We start from the raw sequence: 21,109 nt of genomic DNA, 5'->3' as shown, positions 1-21,109 counted from the left end.
CCCACTGTGCCATCACGTGCCAAAAGTGGGGGGAACACGGGGTCATGCGCGCATGCATGGGGGAGCGGGGCGCATAGAATTATGGGTGTGGGCACGCGGACATGCAACCCCCCGCGCGATGGCAAAAAGATTAGCCATCACTGCCATAGGACATCCAAATAAAACAACCAACTCCCTCCCTTCCCAATTATAGCTTAGCGTGACCTCTGCGTCTGAACATTTTGTGGGAGCCCAGCTAATTGTGGCTTATTCAACAGACCATGGCTCAAACAAATCACGGCTTAGCCCAGGGATCTGGAGCCGCATGTGGCTCTTTTACCCCTCTGCTGTGGCTCCCTGTCACTCAAAATATGCATCACAACCTCCAATGTGCAACATCCGCCGGCATACAATTTATTGAGCTTTTCAACCCCTGGTAGGCCAACCATGGATAAATCCAAGAAAAGAAAAGTTTCAGAAGAAAACAGAACGTTTACTTCAACTACATATGCTAGTTTTGTGGCCACTCAAGAAATAGTCAGGCACGGGAAGGATTTTGTGGCTCCCGGTGTTTTCTTTTCTGAGGGAAACGGGTCCAATTGGCTCTTTGAGTGTTTAAGGCTGCAGATCCCTGGCTTAGTCCAATGTGGGTCCAACCTTGGCAACAGCTTCCAGGTTTCTTCTCATCTCCCCAGGGATGTCAAGACTGAACCTGGGGATGTTCACAAATGTACCCTGGAACTAAGATGTGGGGCACACAAGTCACTGCTAAGGAGGAACAGCACAAGCCCCACTAGTTCATTCTGCACATTGTGTTTATTAGTAGTTCCCTTCCATAAAACTGAACAAACAACAGATTGTGATCATGACAATAAAAGTCGAACGATGCAAAAGTATTCCCAACCGTTATATTACTCACACCTCTGAGGACTTTCACACAAGCATCAATACTGCAGTATTTTTGGTGACATGGCACAAACGTATTTCCTTGTTTTTTTACATATTTTTATGTCAATATACTTAAAACCCTGAGTCTGTTCCTCTTGCCCCACCCAACTCAACTCAACAATTTGCATCTAACAATATACAAGAGCCAACTGATATGACATTGTGTTCAATAACAAAAGTCAGATGTCGGATGGGCATCCATATTGGAATTCTTAAACTATAATTAAGGGGCCGGGGAGCACAAACCAACATGGCCCCAAACAGACAAAACTCCATTTGGGTTTGCTGATATTCTGCCCCCTTTGGTGGGACCATGGCTTTCATTATGTTACGGCTCAGAGAAGATTCCGGAAGGTATTCTTCCGTTAAAACTGACAGGGTTGGCAATCTTTCCTCAGATTTGCCGCTGAAATCTGCAGGACAATTTCTTGACGCCGGCTTCTGTTATCGATTGGCCCGTTTTGGGATCATGTCGTCACCACTTCCGGAGCATTCAAGGTTGGAATGGGGATCTCCTCTTGGAGTTCTAGGGGACTGCCACACACGGCGGGCTCCGACGCGATGCATTGGGGTGATTCCGGGGTGGCGAAGAATTCTTTGTCCAGCACTTGCACGGTGAACTCTGCCAGCCCCGCGTGGGACTTCTCGTGCCTCGTGAGACTGTCTTTGTATACGAAGCTTTTCTCGCAGTGCGAGCAGTGGAACGACTTTTCTTCTTGGTGAGCGAACCAGTGTCTTTTCAAGCTGGCGGACTGCGTGAAATGCTTCCCGCATTCAGTGCAGGTGTAACGCTTCTCCTTGTGGTGGAGCCGTTTGTGTTTCTGCAACAGCCTCAATTTGGAGAATTTTTTCCCACACTGGAGACAAGGGTAGGTGCTTCCACCTCTACTGGGTAGCTTTTGAAGCAGGGAATTCGGTTCTTCTTCTTCCTTACAAGCCTTCGGGTGTTCTTGGAGGGCTGAATTCCATGGGAAATTCTCTTCGCCGTGGCTGGATTCATCCAGTTTTTCTCCTTTGTGGATACTCTGATGCCTTATAAGAGATGATAAAGAGGGGAAGGATTCTCCACACTCCGCGCACAGGTGATTTTCCTCTTTGACCGGGTCATCTTTGGGCAGGAAAGAGACCGCTGGCTTCTGTTTATGGATCTTCTCTTGATGTGCTTTAAGAGCTGAATCCCACCGGAAACACTCTCCGCAATCAGGGCACCGACAGGGCCTCTCCTGTGAATGGATGCGTTGATGTCTTAAGAGACGGGATGGCCAGTTAAAAATTTTCCCACACTCAGTACAGGGATAAGTTTTCCCCGGGGTCACGGGTCTCATTTGGAAAAAAAGCCCGAGTTTTTCTCTCTCATGGATCTTTCTATGTCGCAGAAGAGCTGAAAACCCCACAAAACTCTCTGCGCACTTGGAGCATTTGAAAGCTTTCCCTTCAGCGGAGACTGGCTGGGGTTTAGCACTGCCTTGTCCCTGAGATATGGGTTGCAAAGCGGGGACCGGTTTCTTTTCCTTGGTCTTATGTAAATGCTTGTGATGCACCGACAGCGAGGACTGCCAGAAGAAACCTTTCCCGCAAGTGGTGCACTTGTACTTCCTCTCCCCGGTGTGAGTGCTCTGATGGCTCGAGAGGCGGGAAGGTATCTGGAATTCTTTTCCGCAATCTGAACACCCGTAAGGTTTTGTCTCCCTGTCTGCCTGTCTTGGGAGAAGATGAGCCACCTTCGTGTCCGCGTGGACCTTCTTTTGGTGCAGGTTAAACGAGGAAGCCCACCTGAAGCTCTCGCCGCATTTCGCACATTTGTACGGTTTCTCTCCAGTGTGGATGCGTCGATGCCGAATCAAGAGATACGAATAGACAAAGCGTTTCCCACAATCGGAACAAACGCAGGATTTGTCCCCCGGAGTGGATTTTTGGGGCAAAGGGCCTCCTGCTTTCCTGGTGTTGTGGATCTTTCGGTGTCTCAGAAGAGAGCGAGGCCACATGAAACTCTTCTCACAGCTGGTGCACTGGTATGGTTTTTCTCCGGTGTGGGTGCGCCGGTGGTTTATTAGGCTCGAGGAACGGTCGAAACTTTTGCCGCACTCACAACATTTGTAGGATCTGCCTTGCCCCGGAGGTAATTTTTGGAGGAGGGGGACCAATCGCTTCCCCCCGTGGACCTTCTTCCGATGCATAGTGAGAGATGAAGGCCACATGAAGGACTCCCCACATTCCGTACATCTGTGAGGCTTCTCACCAGTGTGGACCCGCCAATGTCGCATGAGGTCCGACTGTTGTCTGAACGTCTTCCCGCACTCCAAACACTGATTAGGTATCTCCTGGGAAACAGACACCGCTGGCACTGGAGGTTTCGGCTTCTGCTTCTTATGGACCTTCAGGTGTCTTTCAAAAGGTCCCTGCCACATGAAACTCTCCTCGCATATCGGGCACTTGTAGGGTTTCTCGCCCGTATGGACCCGTTGATGCCTTCTTAGGTGGGACAGTCGATCAAAAAACTTCCCGCACTCCGAGCAGGTTTTGTCTTTCGTCTCGGGTGCCTTTTGCAAAGAGCTATTTAGTTTCTCTCTTTGGTGGAGTTTTTTATGTTTTTCCAAGGATTTGAGCGCCGGGAAACTCTTCTCACACTCGGGGCATTTATAGTGTTTCTTTGCAACGGGGAAAGGCTGAAATTTCATGAGCTGGGACCCTTGCTTGAAGCTTTTCCTTTCATACGAAAGTGGGCTAGATTTGTTTCTCAAATGGATCTTTTTGTGCCTGTGATATGATGAACCCCAAATGAAGCTTTTCTCGCACTCCAGACACTTGTAGGTTTTCGGTGTGGCAACTGCCGTTGGATGCTTCCCCAGCTCCAGAGTTTGGCTTTTTCCAGATGTCTCTCCACTCTCTGTCCTGCCACTGGGATTCTGCTCCTGGTGAATTCTTTTATGTACATTTAGGTCCAGTACACTGTCAAATTGTTTCCCACACTCGCTGCAAAAGTTCTGTGCGATTTTGTCGGAAGGAGGAAGAGGTAAATCTTCACCGGGCTGAGCATGAGAGGCATTAGGACACCTTCGATCGGTATTGTGGGTTCTTTGATGTCTTTTCAGGGCTGTCTTATCGTAGAAACTTTTGTCGCACTGGAAACATTTGTACGATTTTTCCCCCGTGTGGATCCTTTCGTGCCGGTTAAGGGCCGAGTTTCGCGTGAAGCTTTTCCCGCACACCAAGCATTGCTTTCTTCTTTTCTCCTTCTGCGTGTCTGAACAGAAGACAATGATTTCTGCTTTTCTACCATCCTGCTCGTAATTGATGACAAATGGACTCCCCTCCATGTGGTAGACTCCCTGCTGTCCTCCAAGGGTCTCTTCTGGATCGTAACACGGTAGAGCAACGCTATTCGCTCTCTCCGGAGGCACCCCATGCATCCTTCCCTGCAGCTGATTTTCACTCTCGCGCAGCTTCCAAATATCTGCAGAAATGACAAACACATGTCCAGTGAGTACTCGAGGCCCGCGAGAATACGCTTAACGGAACTAATCAGCATCAGGACATCTGACTGCGAAGCAACTATTCCCCGGATGTCCCAAAGCTGCTGTTTCAAGAGGCAACTGGACTTTTCTGGTTTTTCAGATTCATCCATTTCCTGGATGTTCTGGCCAGAATTATAAAACAGCCTTTACTAGTTGATATCAAGGGGGGGGGGGAGGTATTATAACTGAATAACAGATTTGGAAGAGATCTTGGAAGTCTTCTAGTCCAGCCCTCTGCTCAAGCAAGAAACCGTATACCATTTTAGACAGACTGCCCACAACTTCTGAAGGCAAACCATTCCACCGATTAATGGTTATCACTATTAGGAATTTTCTCCAGTCTTAGGTAGCTTCTCTCCTTGATTAGTTTCCTCCCATTGCTTCTTGTCCTGCCCTCAGGTGCTTTGGGGAATAGCTTGACTCCCTCTTCTTTGTGGCAGCCACTGAGATATTGGAACACTGCTATCATGTTTCCCTTAGTTCTCCTTTTCATTAAACTAGACTAGGGGTCGGCAACCTTAAACACTCAAAGAGCCACAAAGGTCCTAACTGGAATCCCCCCCATCAATTCTGGAGCCGACCGGAAGTCCGGTTCCCCCCACCATAGAGTCTCCTCCTAGCGCGGCGTTCTTTTTCCTCTACCGGTCCTAACAGAAAGCCCTATCAATTGTGGAGCCGACCAGCAACAGGGAGCCGCAGAAGAGGGATGAAAGAGCCACATGTGGCTCCAGAGCCGCGGGTTGCTGATCCCTGAAGGAGACATACTCAAGTTCCTGCAACTGTTCCTCATGTTTTAGCCTCCAGTCCCCTAATCATCTCGGTTGCGCTTCTCTGAACTCTCTATCTTTAACTCTTTACGCTCTTCTCTGTACTCTTATAGTTAGTCCTCACTTAACAACCAGTTGCTCCAAACTTATGACGGGCCATCAATTTTGAAAGCCTATCCTGGCTGGGGAATTCTGGGAGTTGAAGCCCACATATCTTAAAGGGTTGAGAAAGCACTGCTTTATGACGAGGAAGGATGAACACAAAAACATCTCTCTTTTTTTTTGCTTTGGAGCAGAAGGACAAAGGGGAAGGCACATCTTAAAGATGCCTTGGCTGAGAAATGCCGCCCCAGAGTCTGACCACCTGGATTGGACAGCCCCACCCCCTTCCCCACCCTCGCAAAGGCTTTAAAATAAACGCCTCAAATCTTACCTGCATCAGCATCTTCTTCGATCTTCAGCTCCCTGGCAAATTGTAGTTTCTGCCCGGCATCAGAGGGCCCTCTCTCCAGGGGCTGCGTATTTTCAGACCTAGCACCAAGCTCCTGTCCCCCCTACAGGAATAACCAACTGGATGTGAGAGATTGCAAGAGACAGCAGTAGGACTTAGACTTATACACCGCTTCACAGCATTTTACAGCTCTCTCTATGCGGCTAATATGTCGGCCTATTGCCCTCAAACTCAAATCTTTATTGTCAGTGTACAACATATGTACAATGAGATTGGTTGAGATCCCTCAGTACACCCCTCCCAACACAATACAACTCACAGTGAAGACAAAAAAATCCCTAACCCAACACCCAGTCCTATTGCACCGGTGTGAACATGTTACACATTGCGCCGGCCCTGCAGTCCATCATACTACATAGTTATGGTGTTATTTCTCATTCAGGAGAAATAAAGTGTTCTTCAGCCTGTTTGTGCGGCTGGCTATACTTCTATATCTCCTTCCCGATGGTAGGAGCCCTCGACAATCTGGGTCCTCATTTTACGGGCCTCGGAAGGACGGAAGGCTGAGTCAACCTTGAGCCGGTGAGGATCGAACTCCAGGCTGGGGGCAGAGTCAGCCTGCAATACTGCAGTTTAACCACTGGGTCACCAAGGGAGACGACTCTGAGTAGAATTTGCTTAATGAGCTTAATAAGGGCCAGGACTTCGGTCACTAAGTAAAGCATCACTAGCATGGCAAACGTCTCGTGATGGCAGCGCTTAGTGACGGCAGCTTCGGTAGTCCTGTTTATGGTTGATAGGCCAGGACTGTGCTTTTGTGAGGGGAGGACTCCATGCTTTTCCTGCCCTGCCCTGCCCACCTTCGGTTTAATGCTCCTCGCTCCCTTATCTCCCTCCTTCCTCAGCCTTTCGGCCACCCTGCACTCTGCCACCACCCATCACTGACCTCCACCATCTTCTTCCTCCCACTGGTGACAAGATGTGCTCGGCTGAGGCAGTTGCCAATTGCTGATATGTGGGACTTACGTACAGGTAGTCGTTGACTTACAGCCACAGCTCAGCCCAAAATCTATGTTGCTAAGCGAGACAATTTGTTCGGTGGGTTTTGCCCCGCTTTACCACCTTTTTTTCCCACAGGCTGTTAAGTGCAGTTGTTAAGTTAGTAAGACGGTTGTTAAGGGAATGTGGCTTCCCCGCTGACTTTGCTTGTCAGAAGGTCGCAAAAGGGAATGACGTAACCCCGGGACGGTACAAAAGTCATAAAGATGAACCAGTTGTCAAGCATTCGAATGTAAATCATGTGTACAGGTAGTCCCTAACTTACAACAGTTCGTTTAGTGACCGTCCGAAATTACAACAGCCCTGAAAAAAAGGGACTCATGACCGTTTTTCACACTTATGACCGCTGCAGCATCCCCATGGTCATGTGATTTCAATTCGGAGGCTTGACAAATGACTCACATTTATGACGGTTGCAATGTCCCCGGGGGGAGGGGGGTGTCACGTGATCCCCCTTTGCGACTTACTGACGAGCAAAGTCGACGGCAAAACCAGATTCATTTAACAACTGCGCTTATTCATTGAACGACTGCCGTGATTCACTTCGCAAACCTGGCAAGAAAAGTCGTAAAATGGAGCAAAACTCACTTCTCACTTAGCAACGTAAAATTTTGGGCTCAACTGTGGTCGTATGTCGAGGACTATGTGGCCGTAGCTTCGAGGGAGAAAGAGATGGTTTTGAATTCTGATTGCTAGATTTCACGTTTTTGTCAGTACGTTCCAAACCGATGCTCCAAAATGGGGCTGTTTCATTCCGAGTTCAGGACATTTTTGTCCTTTTTTTCGGTGCTCCACTTTGCTGTTTCCTGTCAGATTACAGACAACATCTGAGAAAAATAAATAAAAGAATGAGCTCTGCACACATACCTCTTGTTCTGTTATCACCGGCACCCACTGCCTGAGCAAGAAATCCTCAGCCAGGGATATGACTTGAGCGCTGCTCTCCGCGTTATGTCTCTTTACCCAGCTCTGCATCTCTGGCGGAAGGATGGCCAGAAACTGCTCCAGAATCAGCATTTCCAGAATCTGTTCCTTTGAATGTCTCTCCACTTTCAGCCACTGACGGCAAAGGCTCTGCAACTGGTCGTATACCTTCCTCGGCCCTTCGGCCTCTTGGTAGCAGAAACGTCGGAAGTGCTGCCGTTGCTTCTCCCGGCTCAACGCGTCGGCCTGCAAGATGGCCGCCTTCATTTTCCCGTAATCCTCTCGGTCTCCTGCCTCCAGGCTGCTGTAGGCTTGCTCGGCGTCTCCTCCCAAGGTAGGCCGGAGACGGGCCGCCCATTCTTCCATGGGCCACTGGAAAGCTCTGGCGACTTGCTCGAAGGAGGCTAGGAAGATGTGAGCGTCCTCCCATGGGGAAGGCTCCGGAAGGATCTGGGGGACTTCCACTGTAGTCAGGAACTCCTGCCACTGAGTCTCCCAGAGTTCACCCAAATCCTCTTGATTTTCGACCTTCACTTCCTGCTGAGTAGTTGTGCTTCTGGAGAAGAGCACCGGTGCTAGCGGGGGCTGGCTCTCTCCTCCGGGATCCTGCTCTTGTCCCAGCATCATGGTGCCTATGAAAAACAAACACAGCTTGTCAATTCCGTCCCTTGAAGTACAGGTAGTCCTCAACGTACGACCACAATTGAGCGCAACATTTAAGTTGCTAAGCGAGACATTTGTCAAGAGCCGTGGTGGCGCAGTAGTAGTTAGGATGCAGCACTGCAGGCTACTTCTGGTGACTGCCGGCTGCCAGCAGTTTGGCAGTTGGAATCTCACCAGGGCTCAAGGTTGACTCAGCCTTCCATCCTTCCGAGGTCGGTAAAAATGAGGAGGGGGTTGGGGGGCAATAGGCTGGCTCTGTAAACTGCTTAGAGAGGGCTGTAAAAGAACTATGAAGTAGTATATAAGTCTAAGTGCTATTGTCATTTGGGCACTTGGCAACCGGCTCGCATTTAAAAAGGTTGCAGCATCCCCCAGTCAATTGATCACCATTTGGGACCTATCATGTTTCCCTGAAAATAAGCCCTATCCCAAAAATACGCCCTACCTTGGATTTTTTACATGTGCGCCCAATGATATGAGTCAAATAATTTCACAACTGGTTTGCCCAGAGTCAGGTTGGCTGTCGTGGGAGGCGTGGCCCATCCCTGTCCTCCAGCTCCGCCGCACAAGCAGGACGAGCCTCCCACAACGGCCAAACTGACCCTGGGTAAACGGGTTGTTAAATTTCCACCCTTTGCTAAAAGGCTGTTTCCAAGGGGGCTCGTCTACACGTTGGTCTCACGGCTGTTTCAGCCTTCTGGACTGGCTCCTTTAAGAGGCAAGGTTTCCGAGGAACGAGGAGGAGTGGGGTTTACCATAGAGACAAGAAATTGATGCTCCCGAAAGCTCGCGCGGGAAGTTGAATTGGGGGGAAGTGGAGGGATTTAATCCCCCCCTTCCTGTGGTGCTGTGTGCAGGGGGTGTTGGTCAGTCTGCGGGCAAAAGTGAGAGGGGCGAGGAATTAAGTCGGCAGCATGATCGAAGCTGGGCCCAATATAGGGGAGACTGCGGGGTTAGTTTGGCCAGGCAAATTATTAAACACACAGACACAGATCCCCGCTATCAAAGTGGATCCTGGACGCTGTGCTGCACTGGAGAAACTAACAACGGAGCGGCCGGCACGAGACAAGGAGGAGGAGCAGGGAGGAGAAAGACGGAAAGCGGCCTTCTTCCCTTGTGCCGGCCGCTTTTGCTGCCATTTCTCCATTGCAGCGTAGCGCCCAGGATCCACTTTGATAGCAGGGGTGGGTAATTTAACAACCAGTTCGTTCGAACCCGTGCGAACCAGCTGAATTCCACCACATTGTCCCCAATATAAGCCCTACCCACAAAATAAGCCCTAGTTAAGACCCCGCGCACTCCGTTGCACCTGGTTACACGAGGTGGGGTGAGGCGCTTGGGTAAAAATCAAGCTAGGGTAGGGATGGAGCTGCCCCACGTGTCCCGCACCCACTTAGCACAGTTGCAGCCAGGCCTCCCACATCCTGACAGCCGCCTCGCCTTGCTGGCCCACTTCTTCTGCAGCCGCTTGCCACCGCTTCCACACATTGCCCTTTCCTGAAGGCCTCTGATGACGAAACAGAGGCCAGGGGGTGCTACGCGCGAGCGGTGGCAAGTGGCTGCATAAGAAGTGGGCCAGCAAAAGCCACACAGACTCTTGCTGGGCGGAGCTGTCCGTGCCGTCACCGTGAGGTGAGACAGTGGAAGACATCCCCCGAAAATAAGATCTAATGCCTTTTTTGGAGTCAAATATATATATATGACCAGGTCTTATTTTCAGGGAAACACAGTAGTTTGGATATATACGTGTATATGGTGAGAAAAACTAATCTTGTGAGTTTACCAGATTACACAGGGAACAAACTGTTCCAGAATCTGGTAGTCCGGCTAGAAATACTTTGAAACCTCCTCCCAGAGGGGAGCAATACAAACAGACTTGGAGTGGGTGTGTGGGGTCTCTAACAAGTCTTTGAGCTCTAAGCAAATAGCACTTATAAGCAGTATCCTGAATAACAGGAAGGGAGCTTCCTATAATCTTCTCAGCTGTCCTTACCACTCTCTGTATGGACTTTCTATTTGAGGCACTGCTGTCACCAAATCAAGCAGTGATGCAGTTTGTTAAAACGCTCTCAATTGTGCCTCTGTAAAAAGTGGCCAGGAGAGAAGGACAGAGATGTGCTCTCATCCAAAGCAGGAAAACGCAGATGCTAGTCTGCATTTAGTACCGTTCGAAGTTACAACGGCACTGAAAAAAACATTTTTCACACTTATGACCGTTGCAGCATCCCCATGGTCACGTGATCAAAATTCAGATGCTTGGCAACTGTCTCGTATTTATGACGGTTGCAGTGTCCCAGGGGTCATGTTTTCTCCTTTTGCGACCTGACCAGCAAAGTCAACGAAGAAACCAGGTTCACTGAACAACCATGTTACTAATTTAACAACTGCCGCGATTCACTCAACAGCTCTGGTAAGTAAGATCGTAAAACGGGACAAAACTCACTTACCAAATGTCTTCACTTAGCAATAGAAATTTTGGGCTCAATTGTGGTCGTAAATCGAGGACTACCTGTACAGTCATATACCAATTTGATGCATAAAAATGATTCGATCTCCATCAGCCAGCAAGCCTTGTAGCCTGAGATAATGAGGGACTATGTAACCCATAAACCTCATACCACCCCCACGGGGCCTCCAGTACCGAATTTCATTAGTACAGTGACCAAATTTCAATGCTACAATTTTCTTCCTGAAATAACGGACACTAGAAATATTTATTGCTGTATTATCATTTCTTCTTATATTTCACTGTAAATTAGTAAAAAATACATATACAGTAGTCCTGAATGTAAATTCATCACTTGATAGCTATTCAAAGTTACGACGGACCTTCCCAGGGCTACTTATGATCTGGTTTTGGGATAACAAGGGCCATACACAATAGCACTTAGACTTATATACTGCTCCACAGCCCTCTCTAAGCGTTTTAGAGTCAGTGTATCCGAGTCCCCAACAATCTGGGTCCTCATTTTACCTACCTCAGAAGGATGGAAGGCTGAGTCAACCTTGAGCCTGGTGAGAATCGAACTGCTGGCAGCCAGCAGTCAGCAGAAACAGCCTGCAATACTGCATTCTAACCACTGCGCCACCTCGGCGCTACAAACACACGAACTCATGTGATTGCAGTTTTGGCATTTGGCAACTGGCTCGCCTTTGCAACCGTTTGCCATGTCTGGTGGTCTCCTGTCCGCAATTTGCGATTTATGACTGCAGCGACTTTTGACTTTAATCTTGGGCTCAATTAAAGTCATAAGTCGAGGACTGCCTGAAAGGGAGCCCGGGAGCAGATAGGTCCTGTATGTCCCTAACTGTGTTTTTTTTGGCTCAATGTTGGCCTTTTGGCAGGGTTTTAAGGATGGGTGGGGGAAACCTTTCAAAGATTTGTTTACTTATATCCTGCCTTTATTATTTTTTTACAAATAACTCAAGGGGGTGAACGTATCCAACACAATTTCCTCCTCCTATTTTCTCCGCAACAACAACAATCCTGTGAGGTGGGTTAGGCTGAGAGAGTGATTAGCCGAAAGTCACCCACCTGGCTTTCCAATCGACCCCAATAGTCCAAAATTAGCGCCTGAAACTAAAAACAAAACAACAAACGAACAAAATAAGCAGTATGTTTTATAGTATCTACACCTTGACCCGCAAGTTGCTGCCAGTACGTGAATGTAATATTCTAGAAATAAAAAAAAGATTGTAAAAGTATTAACGTATTAGCTATATTTAAATAATGCTTAAAGAAAAAAATAGAATTTATTTGTATCCCTGTATTATTTTTACAACTAACTCGAGGCAATAAACACCCCTTCCTCCTCCTTCAGGTAGTCCTCGACTTATGACCACAATGGAGCCCAGAATTTAGGTTGTTAAGAATTGGTTGAGTTTTGCCCCATTTTACGACATTTCTTGCCACAGCTGTTAAGTGAATTGCTGTGGTTGTTAAGTTAGGAACACGGGATGTTCAGCGAATCTGGCTTCCCCATGGAGTTTGCGTGTCAAAGGTCATAAAAGGGGATCACATGACCCAGGACACTGCAACCATCATAAATATGAACCAGTTGCCAAGCATCTAAATTTCGATCACACGACCACAGGGATGCTTCAAAGGTTGCAACTGTGAAAAACGGTCCTGTCACTTTTTTCAGTGTCGTCATAACTTTGAATGGTCACTAAGCAAACTATTAGTCGAGGACTACCTGTATTCCCCCCACAACGACCACCGTGTGAGGTGAGAAGGCCAGCTTCTATCTGTTTGATGGTTTCGTCCAACTTTAACTACTGTATTTTATATTACACTAGCTGGATACTCGTGCTCTGCTACGAAACTATTTTTAGGGCTTGATAAATCGACACTTACAGCTTGAAAATTAATGAGTAGTTACGATCGGCCTCCCCTTCTCTCCCTCAGGCTTGCCCCACAGAATTGTCTCCTCTCCTTTCCCACTTCTCTCCCTCAGGCTGGCCCCACAGAGGCCTCTCCTATCTTATCCCCTTCTCTCCCTTTTAGGTGGGGAGTACGTCTAAATTCCCAGCCCGCAGGCTGGATGAGTCATGCGCTGGTCAAGTGGCAGTTGGAACAGAGTTCTTTTCAGGTGGGGAGGGGGAGTAGAACCTAACTCCTTAGCATAAGAACATGTTAATAAATTATGGTCATTTCGAAAAATCCTTTCTTAGCAAGCACCTAGAAGCCAAGAGGAACATACGTGCCAAATTTCAAGTTCATAAGCTTTACGGTTCTGGAGATTTCATGATGAAGCATGAGTGGTATTTTGCTTTTATATATATAGATTTGACCTTGCCAAACCTTTGGGAAAGATTTTTTTTTTTCCTCCTTACCTTTATTCTCACTCCTGCTTACACCTTGGCTCCGTTTACAGGCTTAAACTTGCAGCTTTAAGAAGATTCAGTTCATAACTGTCCTACACAAGACAAATGGAATGTTAAAAAATATTGGATGGTTTTACTAAAGAAAAGAAACAAAAAGAAATAAGGGAGTGGAGAAGGTATCAAAGAGATAAGCAAGCACTCCTTCCCATAAAATAATAAACTGCCAATTTATAATCAGAATAAGATAATAAATTTTTACTGGACAGCAGGCTATAAAAAAGGGGACAGGGTGCGTTAATTGAAGAGACTGTGTTGCAATATTCTGAGCAGAACCAACTGAAAATTAGAAATAATGTTCCCTCTATTCTTCCAAATAAGCAATAAGGAAGACCTCAGCCTAATGACTGGCTTCCAATTCCAATCCAAATCCCAATTATTAGTCTGTGCAGGATATACAGATAGTCCTCGACTTATGACCACAATTGAGCCCAAAATTTCTGTTCCTAAGCGAATCATTTGTTCAGTGAGTTTTTAAGACCTTTCTTGTCAGTTTGTTAAGTGAATAGCTGTGGTTGTTAAATTAGGAACACGGATTGTTAAGCGAATCTGGCTTCCTCATGGAGTTTGCTTGTCGGATGGTCGCAAAAGGGGATCACATGACCCCCAGGACATTGCAAGTGTCATAAAAATGAACCAATTGCTAAGCGTCTGAATTTTGATTGTGTGTCATTCTGCAACAGCTGTAAGTGTGAAAAATTGGTCGTAAGTCACTTTTCTCAGTGCCGTTGTCACTTTGGTCTTTAAACGAATGGTCATAAGTTGAGGACTACCTGTACATTAACACAGAATCACATTTTGCCTTAAGAGGGGGCCATACATGTAAACCTGCACACTGATATTATCAGCCCTCCCAACTGGATGAATTAATTCTACTTTTTTGGAAGCTACATTAACAGAATCTTGCAAGAATGCAGGTATAAACTTCCTGCTGCCGTTAGGACGGGTCCTTCCTTCCTTCCTCTGACCGTTGAGCCACTAAGGGCGCCTGCCTCTCTTCTCTGATTGTTTCCTAGGCAACAACTCTTCTTCCCATTTCCTCAAAGTCACCCAGTCATACATTCGGTATTTAATACAGAAAAAGTACTTTGCAGGCAAAACAGAATACACGAGATCTAACTTGACAAGGATATTAGTAATTGCGACTCTGCCAAGTTAAGCCAGGCTTTGATAGATCGCACACAAAAAAAATGTGTTTAGCTTTGATCTCAGATATTTAGGTAAACAAGGGAAATCTAAGGGGCCATCCTGAAAGTCTTTGGATAAAAGGTTTCTGAAAGGGAAGTGCTCGGTGACAGGAAATGAGATCTGGTTAAATAAAAAAGGCACCTAAACATGGGAGAGTTTTTTAAATAGATTGGACAACTGTTTGTCTGAAATGGTATAGGGCCGTGATGGCGAACCTATGGCACGCGTGTCACAGGTGGCACACGGAGTCATATTGCCCGGCACACCAGCTCAGCTCTGTCAGCTGATTTTCGGCCCTTTTGGGCCCACCAGAAGAGGGCCTGGGGGGGCAGGGGAAGGCCCGTTTTTCTTTCTCCCTGGCTCCAGATCCTCTCTATGCATCTGGGGAGGGTGAAAACAGCCTTCCCCACCCCCTCGGAGGCCTGAAACGGCCCGTTTCTCAACTTCCGGCCTCCGAGGGGGTGGGGAAGGCTGTTTTCGCCCTCCTCAGATGCATAGAAAGGATCTGGAGTCATGTGAGAAAGAAAAATGGGCCTACCGGGCCATCGCGTGCCAGGAGTGGGGGGGGGAAAGGAGGGTCGCGCTCGCATGTGCGTGGCGGGACACATAGAATTATGGGTGTGGGCACATGCACGGGCAAACCTCCCCCACCCCACCCCTTCCTGGCACGCGATGGCAAAAAGGTTAGCCATCACTGGTATAGGGTTTCCTGCCTGAGCAGGGGGTTGGACCGTGGATCTTCATCTTCAAGGTTCCTTCCAAATTCTATTATTTTGTTATTCTGAATGGAAAAAATCTAACAAAAATGAAGGCCTAAGCAAATTGGAAAAAATTCAGATATGAAAAAACCCCAACATAGCCTTGTATCTATAATTAGGAAGATGGTAAGTTCCCCACATACTCAAATTCTCTGGAAATCGAGAATATGTTAACAAAAACTTGCCATCTTACCTGTCCCTCTTAAAAAATGCTGAATCTTGCCAACAAACCAGCATTCATTTATTCATGTAGCCTTGATTCGTATGTTTCTTTACTTAAAAACCTCCAGTGATTTCCTACAATTTCTGAAGGCAAATCGTTCCACCGGTTAATTGTTCTGTTAGGAAGTTTCTCCTTAATTCTCTCTTTGATCAGTTTCCAACCATTGTTTCCTGTCTTGCCTTCTGGTGCTTTGGAAAATAGGTTGACTCCCTTCTCTTTACAGCAGCCCCCGAGATATTGGAAGATTACTATCATGTCACCCCTAGTCCTTTTCATTAAACTAGCCCAGGGGTCAGCAACCTGCGGCTCTGGAGCCGCATGTGGCTCTTTCACCGTTCTGCTGCGGCTCCGTCACTCAAACTATGCGTCACAACCACCAATGTGCGACACCCGCCAGCATATTGAGCTTTTCAACCCCCAGTAGGCCAACCATGGATAAATCCAAGAAAAGAAAAGTTTCAGAAGAAAACAGAACATTTAATTCAACTGCATATGCTAGTTTTGTGGCTGCTCAAGAAACAGTCAGGCGCAAGAAGGGTTTTGTGGCTCCCGGTGTTTTCTTTTCTGTGGGAAACAGGTCCAAATGGCTCTTATTGTTTACGGTGGCAGACCCTGAACTAGCCATACCCAATTCCTGCAACCAATTCCTTCTTTATGTTTTAGTCTCAAGCCCCCTAATCATCTTTGTTGCTCTTTTCTGTGCCCTTTCTAGTCTCCACATCTTTTTTATAATATGGTGGCCAAAACTGGATGCAAGCATTCTGAGTGTGGTCTTACTAAGGCTTTACAAGCCTTTTCTTATACACTGCTCAAAAAAATAAAGGGAACACAAGCAGAAGACATCCAAGAGCTGAATGAATGAAATAGCCTTATTAAATACTTTGTTCGTTACATACAGTAGTTTTATGTTCCCTTTAGTTGTTTGAGCAGTGTATAAACTCCTGTATGTAACGAACAAAGTATTTAATAAGGCTATTTCATTCATTCAGATCTCGGATGTCTTCTGCTTGTGTTCCCTTTATTTTTTTGAGCAGTGTATATTCTTATGAATGAAGGCGAATATACGTGTCCCAGGAATAACATTTGCAGGTCGGTCGGTCTCCGCAACCAGAGGTTTAGTCTTCCGAGCTTTAGGGACTTGTCCTGGAGCCCATCCTCAGGGAACTTCACTCTACCGGAGTGTGTATAAACATTTTAATTTATTTATTCGTATTTCCCACTTCTGAACCACCTATCGTCCTCTTCTCTTTCCTTCCACCTTTCCAATAGAATAGAAAAAAAAATCAGAGTCGGAAAGGGACGTTGGAGGCCTTCTAGTCCAGGGGTCTTCAACCTTGGCAATTTTTAAGCCTGGTGGACTTCAAAGTTGAAGTCCACCAGGCTTAAAAGTTGCCAAGGTTGGAGACCCCTGTTCTAGTCCAACCCCTTCTTTAGCCAGCAAACTCTATATGCCATTTCAGACAAAACAGTTGTCCAATCTCTTCTTTAAACCTTCCAAGGTTGGAGCATTCACAACTTCTGGAGGCAGGTCGTTCCACCGACGAATTGTTCTAAAAACATCGAGAATTTTCTCCTTATTTCAAAGCTGCTTCTCCTCTCCTTGATCGGTTTCCATCCGTTGCTTCTTGCCCTGCGTTCAAGGGGCTTTGGAGAATAGCTCGACTCCCTCTTTTTCTTCCATATTTAAGAGATTTATTAAGGAATCTAATTAAATCTGAACGGATTCCCTCGACACCCCCCCACACACACATACACACAGCCGCTACTTTGTTTTACCTCTCCTGGCAAGTCTCTCAAGGCAAGTCAAAAGTTCACACTTAATAACAAGAGTTTTAATTTTTAAATGATTGGGGTTTTAATCTGTTTGGGCCAAACTTGTTTAATTTGATTTTACTTTTGTTTTTAAATTTTGAATTTATGTATTTTTACTGTTTGGCTGTTCACCGCCCTGAGTCCTTCGGGAGTAGGGCGGTATATTAATTAATTAATTAATTAATTAATTATTAAATTATTTTTTTAAAAAAAACAGGTTAATTGCTATATCGCTGGGAACACTGAGTCCCTGGGGAAGGGGAGGTTTCCTGCGGGCCCTTCCCCAGCTAAAGGAGCAAAATCCCCAAGATCTTTTGGGATCTTTTGGGATCGAGCCGCTTGATTGCTCTGCAAAAAAATCCCCCCCCAGGGAAAGAGAGGGGAGGGGATGAGAAAAAAAAGCCCCCACCCTTTTTAAAATCTCCAGCCCACCTCCTCTTTCCTCTCGGCGTCCTTTCTCCGCTTTCGGCCGCACTCACCCCTTCTTTTTTATTTGCACCGCCGCTTCCCCGCTCCGGAGCACGAGGGAGCCCGACGGGGATTCCAACCCACCGCGGGGAAAATGCCCCTTTGAAAAAAAAAAAAACCCCAGGCCGGAAGTCCAGCATTGGGGAATGGTTTGGGGGGCCCCCTCCTCACCCTCAACTCTATGGTCTCTGGCAAGAGGCGCCCCTCTGGGATGCTGCAGCTCTGTCGATTGGCGGCCGCGTTTTGTCCCTCCTTCCCTCTCGACGGAAAAAAAAGGGATTCCTATCATTCCACGATGGGAAAATGCCCCTTGAAGAACCTAGGCCGGAAGTCCAGCATTGAGGAATGGTTTGCCTTACCATCCCCTCCCCGCTCCTCACCGTCAACTCTATGGTCTCTGGCAGGAGGAGCCCTTCTAGGATGCTGCAGCTCGGTCGATTGGCGGCCGCGTTTTGTCCCTCCTTCCCTCCCGACGGAAAAAAAAGGGATTCCTATCATTCCACGATGGGAAAATGCCCCCCCCCTCTGAAGAACCCAGGCCGGAAGTCCAGCATTGAGGAATAGTTTGCCTCACCACCACCCCCTCTCCGCTCCTCACCCTCAACTCTATGGTCTCTGGAAGGAGGAGCCCCTCTAGGTTGCCGCAGCTCTGTCGATTTGCGACCGCGTTTTTTTCACTCCTCCCCTCCCCCCTCCCGGCGGAAAAATGGGATTTTAACAGTGGTGAAAATTCAATTTTTTTCAGGAATGTTGCAGGAATTGGGTATTTCTAGTAATATTTAATGAAAAGTAGGGTTGCCAGGTCTGCTTCCAAAAAATAGCGGACAAGTGGGGGATGGGGTGGGGTGGGGTGGTTAAGTAGTAAAAAAAATAAAAAAATTTTTTACAATTAAATTATATATTTTCTTACAAACATTTTAACACGTATTAAAATAATCACTTCAAAACTTTACTTAAAATTCAAAACATCAAATATAATATGTAAAATATTAAATTACATTTTACTTTGCTGTCGTGTGTATTTTTTATTTGACTGTGCAGCTTTGATCAATTCTTTGTGTTTAAGGAATAATTCTTTAATTTCAGTACAACGTTGAGAAATATTAAAAAATATACAAAGTTCACTTCGAACTGATGGTACAAGCAGTCGGTTACGTTCGTCAGTCCACAAATTTCCCATGACGCTGAAAATTCGTTCAACGTTTGCATTGGATACCGGAATTGATGCACAATACTGGAACAGTTTCAGTAAACTCGGAGCTGGCTCTTTCTTGAAAAAGTACGTCCACTTATCAAGGGATGAATCGCCCTGCAGATGAACATAAACATCTTCTAAGGCAGAAATTTAATCGAAGAGAGTGTTGGGTGGAAGTTCTTCTCGCCATGGTGATAATAACCAGATGTTCATCATTTCTTCTAAAGTTGGAGGATTATTGCGATCAATTAGATTGAAACAATTTAGTGTCTCATATACTGAATCGGTGAAATTATACCACTTTTCTAGGTACGCAATGGCTCTTTGATACACGTTGATGGCTTCTTTCTTGAACTTTTGCACGACATTCTCAGGCAAATGTTTTTTACGTAAGGCAAATAAAACTTTCATTCCAAAAAACTGCTCATCGTATTTTTTTTGCAAAGAATCACGCAGCTTACACATGATAATGTGAAGATCACATGCAAGAATTTTCTTGCTTTCCAGCTTCAGTAGGGTGTCTTGCATTATTGACATGAAGAAGTGCTTGAAATATAAATACAATTCTGAAATTGTTGGTTCATCGTCCTTTGCGAGTTCATTTTCCTGATCCGAAATAAGGTTCCAGATAACCTTCTGGCACTCATCAGATTCAAGAGAAATAAAATACTATTTTAGAGGTATCCAGTTTAAAAAAAGTCTTTCGACCGCTTTAAACAAACTTAACCAACGTGTTGGAACATGGCGCAAAACTTCATGGAATTCTGACTCGCAAAACTTACGTACCATTTCATCATAAAGCTTTTGAATAAAAAAAATGTCCACTATTTTGTGAAAAAAAATAATGAACATAATGTGAAAAAAGCGGACTGTCCGCTCAAATAGTGGACACCTGGCAACCCTAATGAAAAGAGGGACTAGGGGGTGACATCAGTGGTGAAATTCAAATTTTTTTACTACCAGTTCTGTGGGTGTGGCTTGGTGGGCGTGGCAGGGGAAGGATACTGCAAAATCCCCATTCCCTCCCCACTCCTAGGGGAAGGATATTGCAAAATCTCCATTCCCATCCCACTCTGGGGCCAGCCAGAGGTGGTATTTGCCGGTTCTCTAAACTCCTCTAAATTTCCGTTACTGGTTCTCCTTTTCTCATTTTGCCTTGAAGAAATATTTCGCAATATGAAATTTTGATCCATTGTGCTGTAGCCACCTCTGAACCCTGCCTGCTCCTTTGGCTGTGCGTCATTTAATGTTCTCCATATTCTTTTTGCTATTATCTTGGTGAAAACCTTTTAGATGACCGAAAGAAGGCTTATTGGGCGATAGTTCTTTAAATCATCTTGGGCCTCTTTCTTGTGTATAAGAATCACTTCAGCATTTTTCCATCCATCGGGTATTTTTCCTTCTCTGAGGCATCTTGAGTACAGATAGTCCTTGACTTACAACAGTTCCTTTAGTGACCATTCGAAGTTTCAACAGCACTGAAAAAAGTGACTTGTGACCGTTGTAGCATCCCCATGGTCACGTGATCAGGATTCAGACACTTGGCAGCTGACTCATATTTATGACTGTTGTAGTGTCCCGGAGGTCATGTGATTACCTTTTGCGACCTCCTGACAAGCAAAGTCAATGAGGAAGCCAGATTCACTGAAGCCAGGATCCGTGTTATTAACTGAACAAGCACAATGATTCACTTAGCAACTGTGGCAACCAAGGTCGTAAATTGGGGCAAAGTTCACTTAATAAACGTCTCACGTAGCAACAGAAATGCTGGGCTCAATTGTGGCCGTAAGTTGAGGACTGTCTGTATAGTTTCGCTGGTATCTGGCATAAACTGTGACTACCAGTGTTCATTTTGAGGTTATAATGGGGTTTATTCTGTCCCTCCCCAAACACTGCTTTATGGCAAGGAAGGATCTTGACAGACTTGAACACTGGGCACTATCTAACAAAATGAAATTCAATGGTTAAAAAAGAAAGGTTCTACATTTAGGCAAGAAAAACAAAATGCACAAGTACAGTATAGATGGTACCTGGCTCAATAGTAGTTACTGTGAGACGGATCTTGGAGTCCTAGTAGACAATCACTTAAATATGAGCCAGCAGTGTGCAGCATCTGCCAAAAAAGCCAACACAGTTCTAGGCTGCATAAACAGAGGGATAGAATCAAGATCACGTGAAGTGTTAATACCACTTTATAATGCCTCGGTAAGGCCACACTTAGAACACTGCATTCAGTTTTGGTCGTCACGATGTAAAAAAAGATGATGAGAGTCTA

General features: G+C 46.1%; 1 protein-coding gene across 2 annotated transcripts; it reads right to left on the bottom strand.

The window, feature by feature from the left end:
• Positions 1-776: 776 nt before the first annotated feature.
• LOC139311824 (zinc finger protein 585A-like) lies at positions 777-17,715 on the bottom strand. 2 transcript variants are annotated; one of them, XM_070936344.1, is made up of 5 exons: positions 17,651-17,715; positions 13,143-13,225; positions 7,587-8,275; positions 5,643-5,763; positions 777-4,381 (listed from the first exon to the last, which is right to left on the bottom strand). In XM_070936344.1, the coding sequence occupies exons 3-5, from the start codon at positions 8,268-8,270 to the stop codon at positions 1,395-1,397; spliced, it is 3,792 nt and encodes a 1,263-aa protein (XP_070792445.1). In that variant the 5' UTR covers positions 8,271-8,275; positions 13,143-13,225; positions 17,651-17,715; the 3' UTR covers positions 777-1,394. The 2 variants fall into 2 exon arrangements, with proteins under 2 accessions (XP_070792445.1, XP_070792446.1); XM_070936345.1 differs by lacking the exon at positions 17,651-17,715 and adding an exon at positions 16,851-17,043.
• Between the last annotated feature and the right edge of the window lie 3,394 nt (positions 17,716-21,109).

This window comes from Pituophis catenifer, unplaced genomic scaffold, assembly GCF_029215685.1.
Source record: "Pituophis catenifer annectens isolate HBS135680 unplaced genomic scaffold, rPitCat1.0.hap2 SCAF_2, whole genome shotgun sequence".
Classification (NCBI taxonomy): Eukaryota; Metazoa; Chordata; class Lepidosauria; order Squamata; family Colubridae; genus Pituophis; species Pituophis catenifer.
The sequence above is the reverse complement of the archived record's forward strand: the minus strand, read 5'-3'. Positions and strand labels throughout refer to the sequence as shown.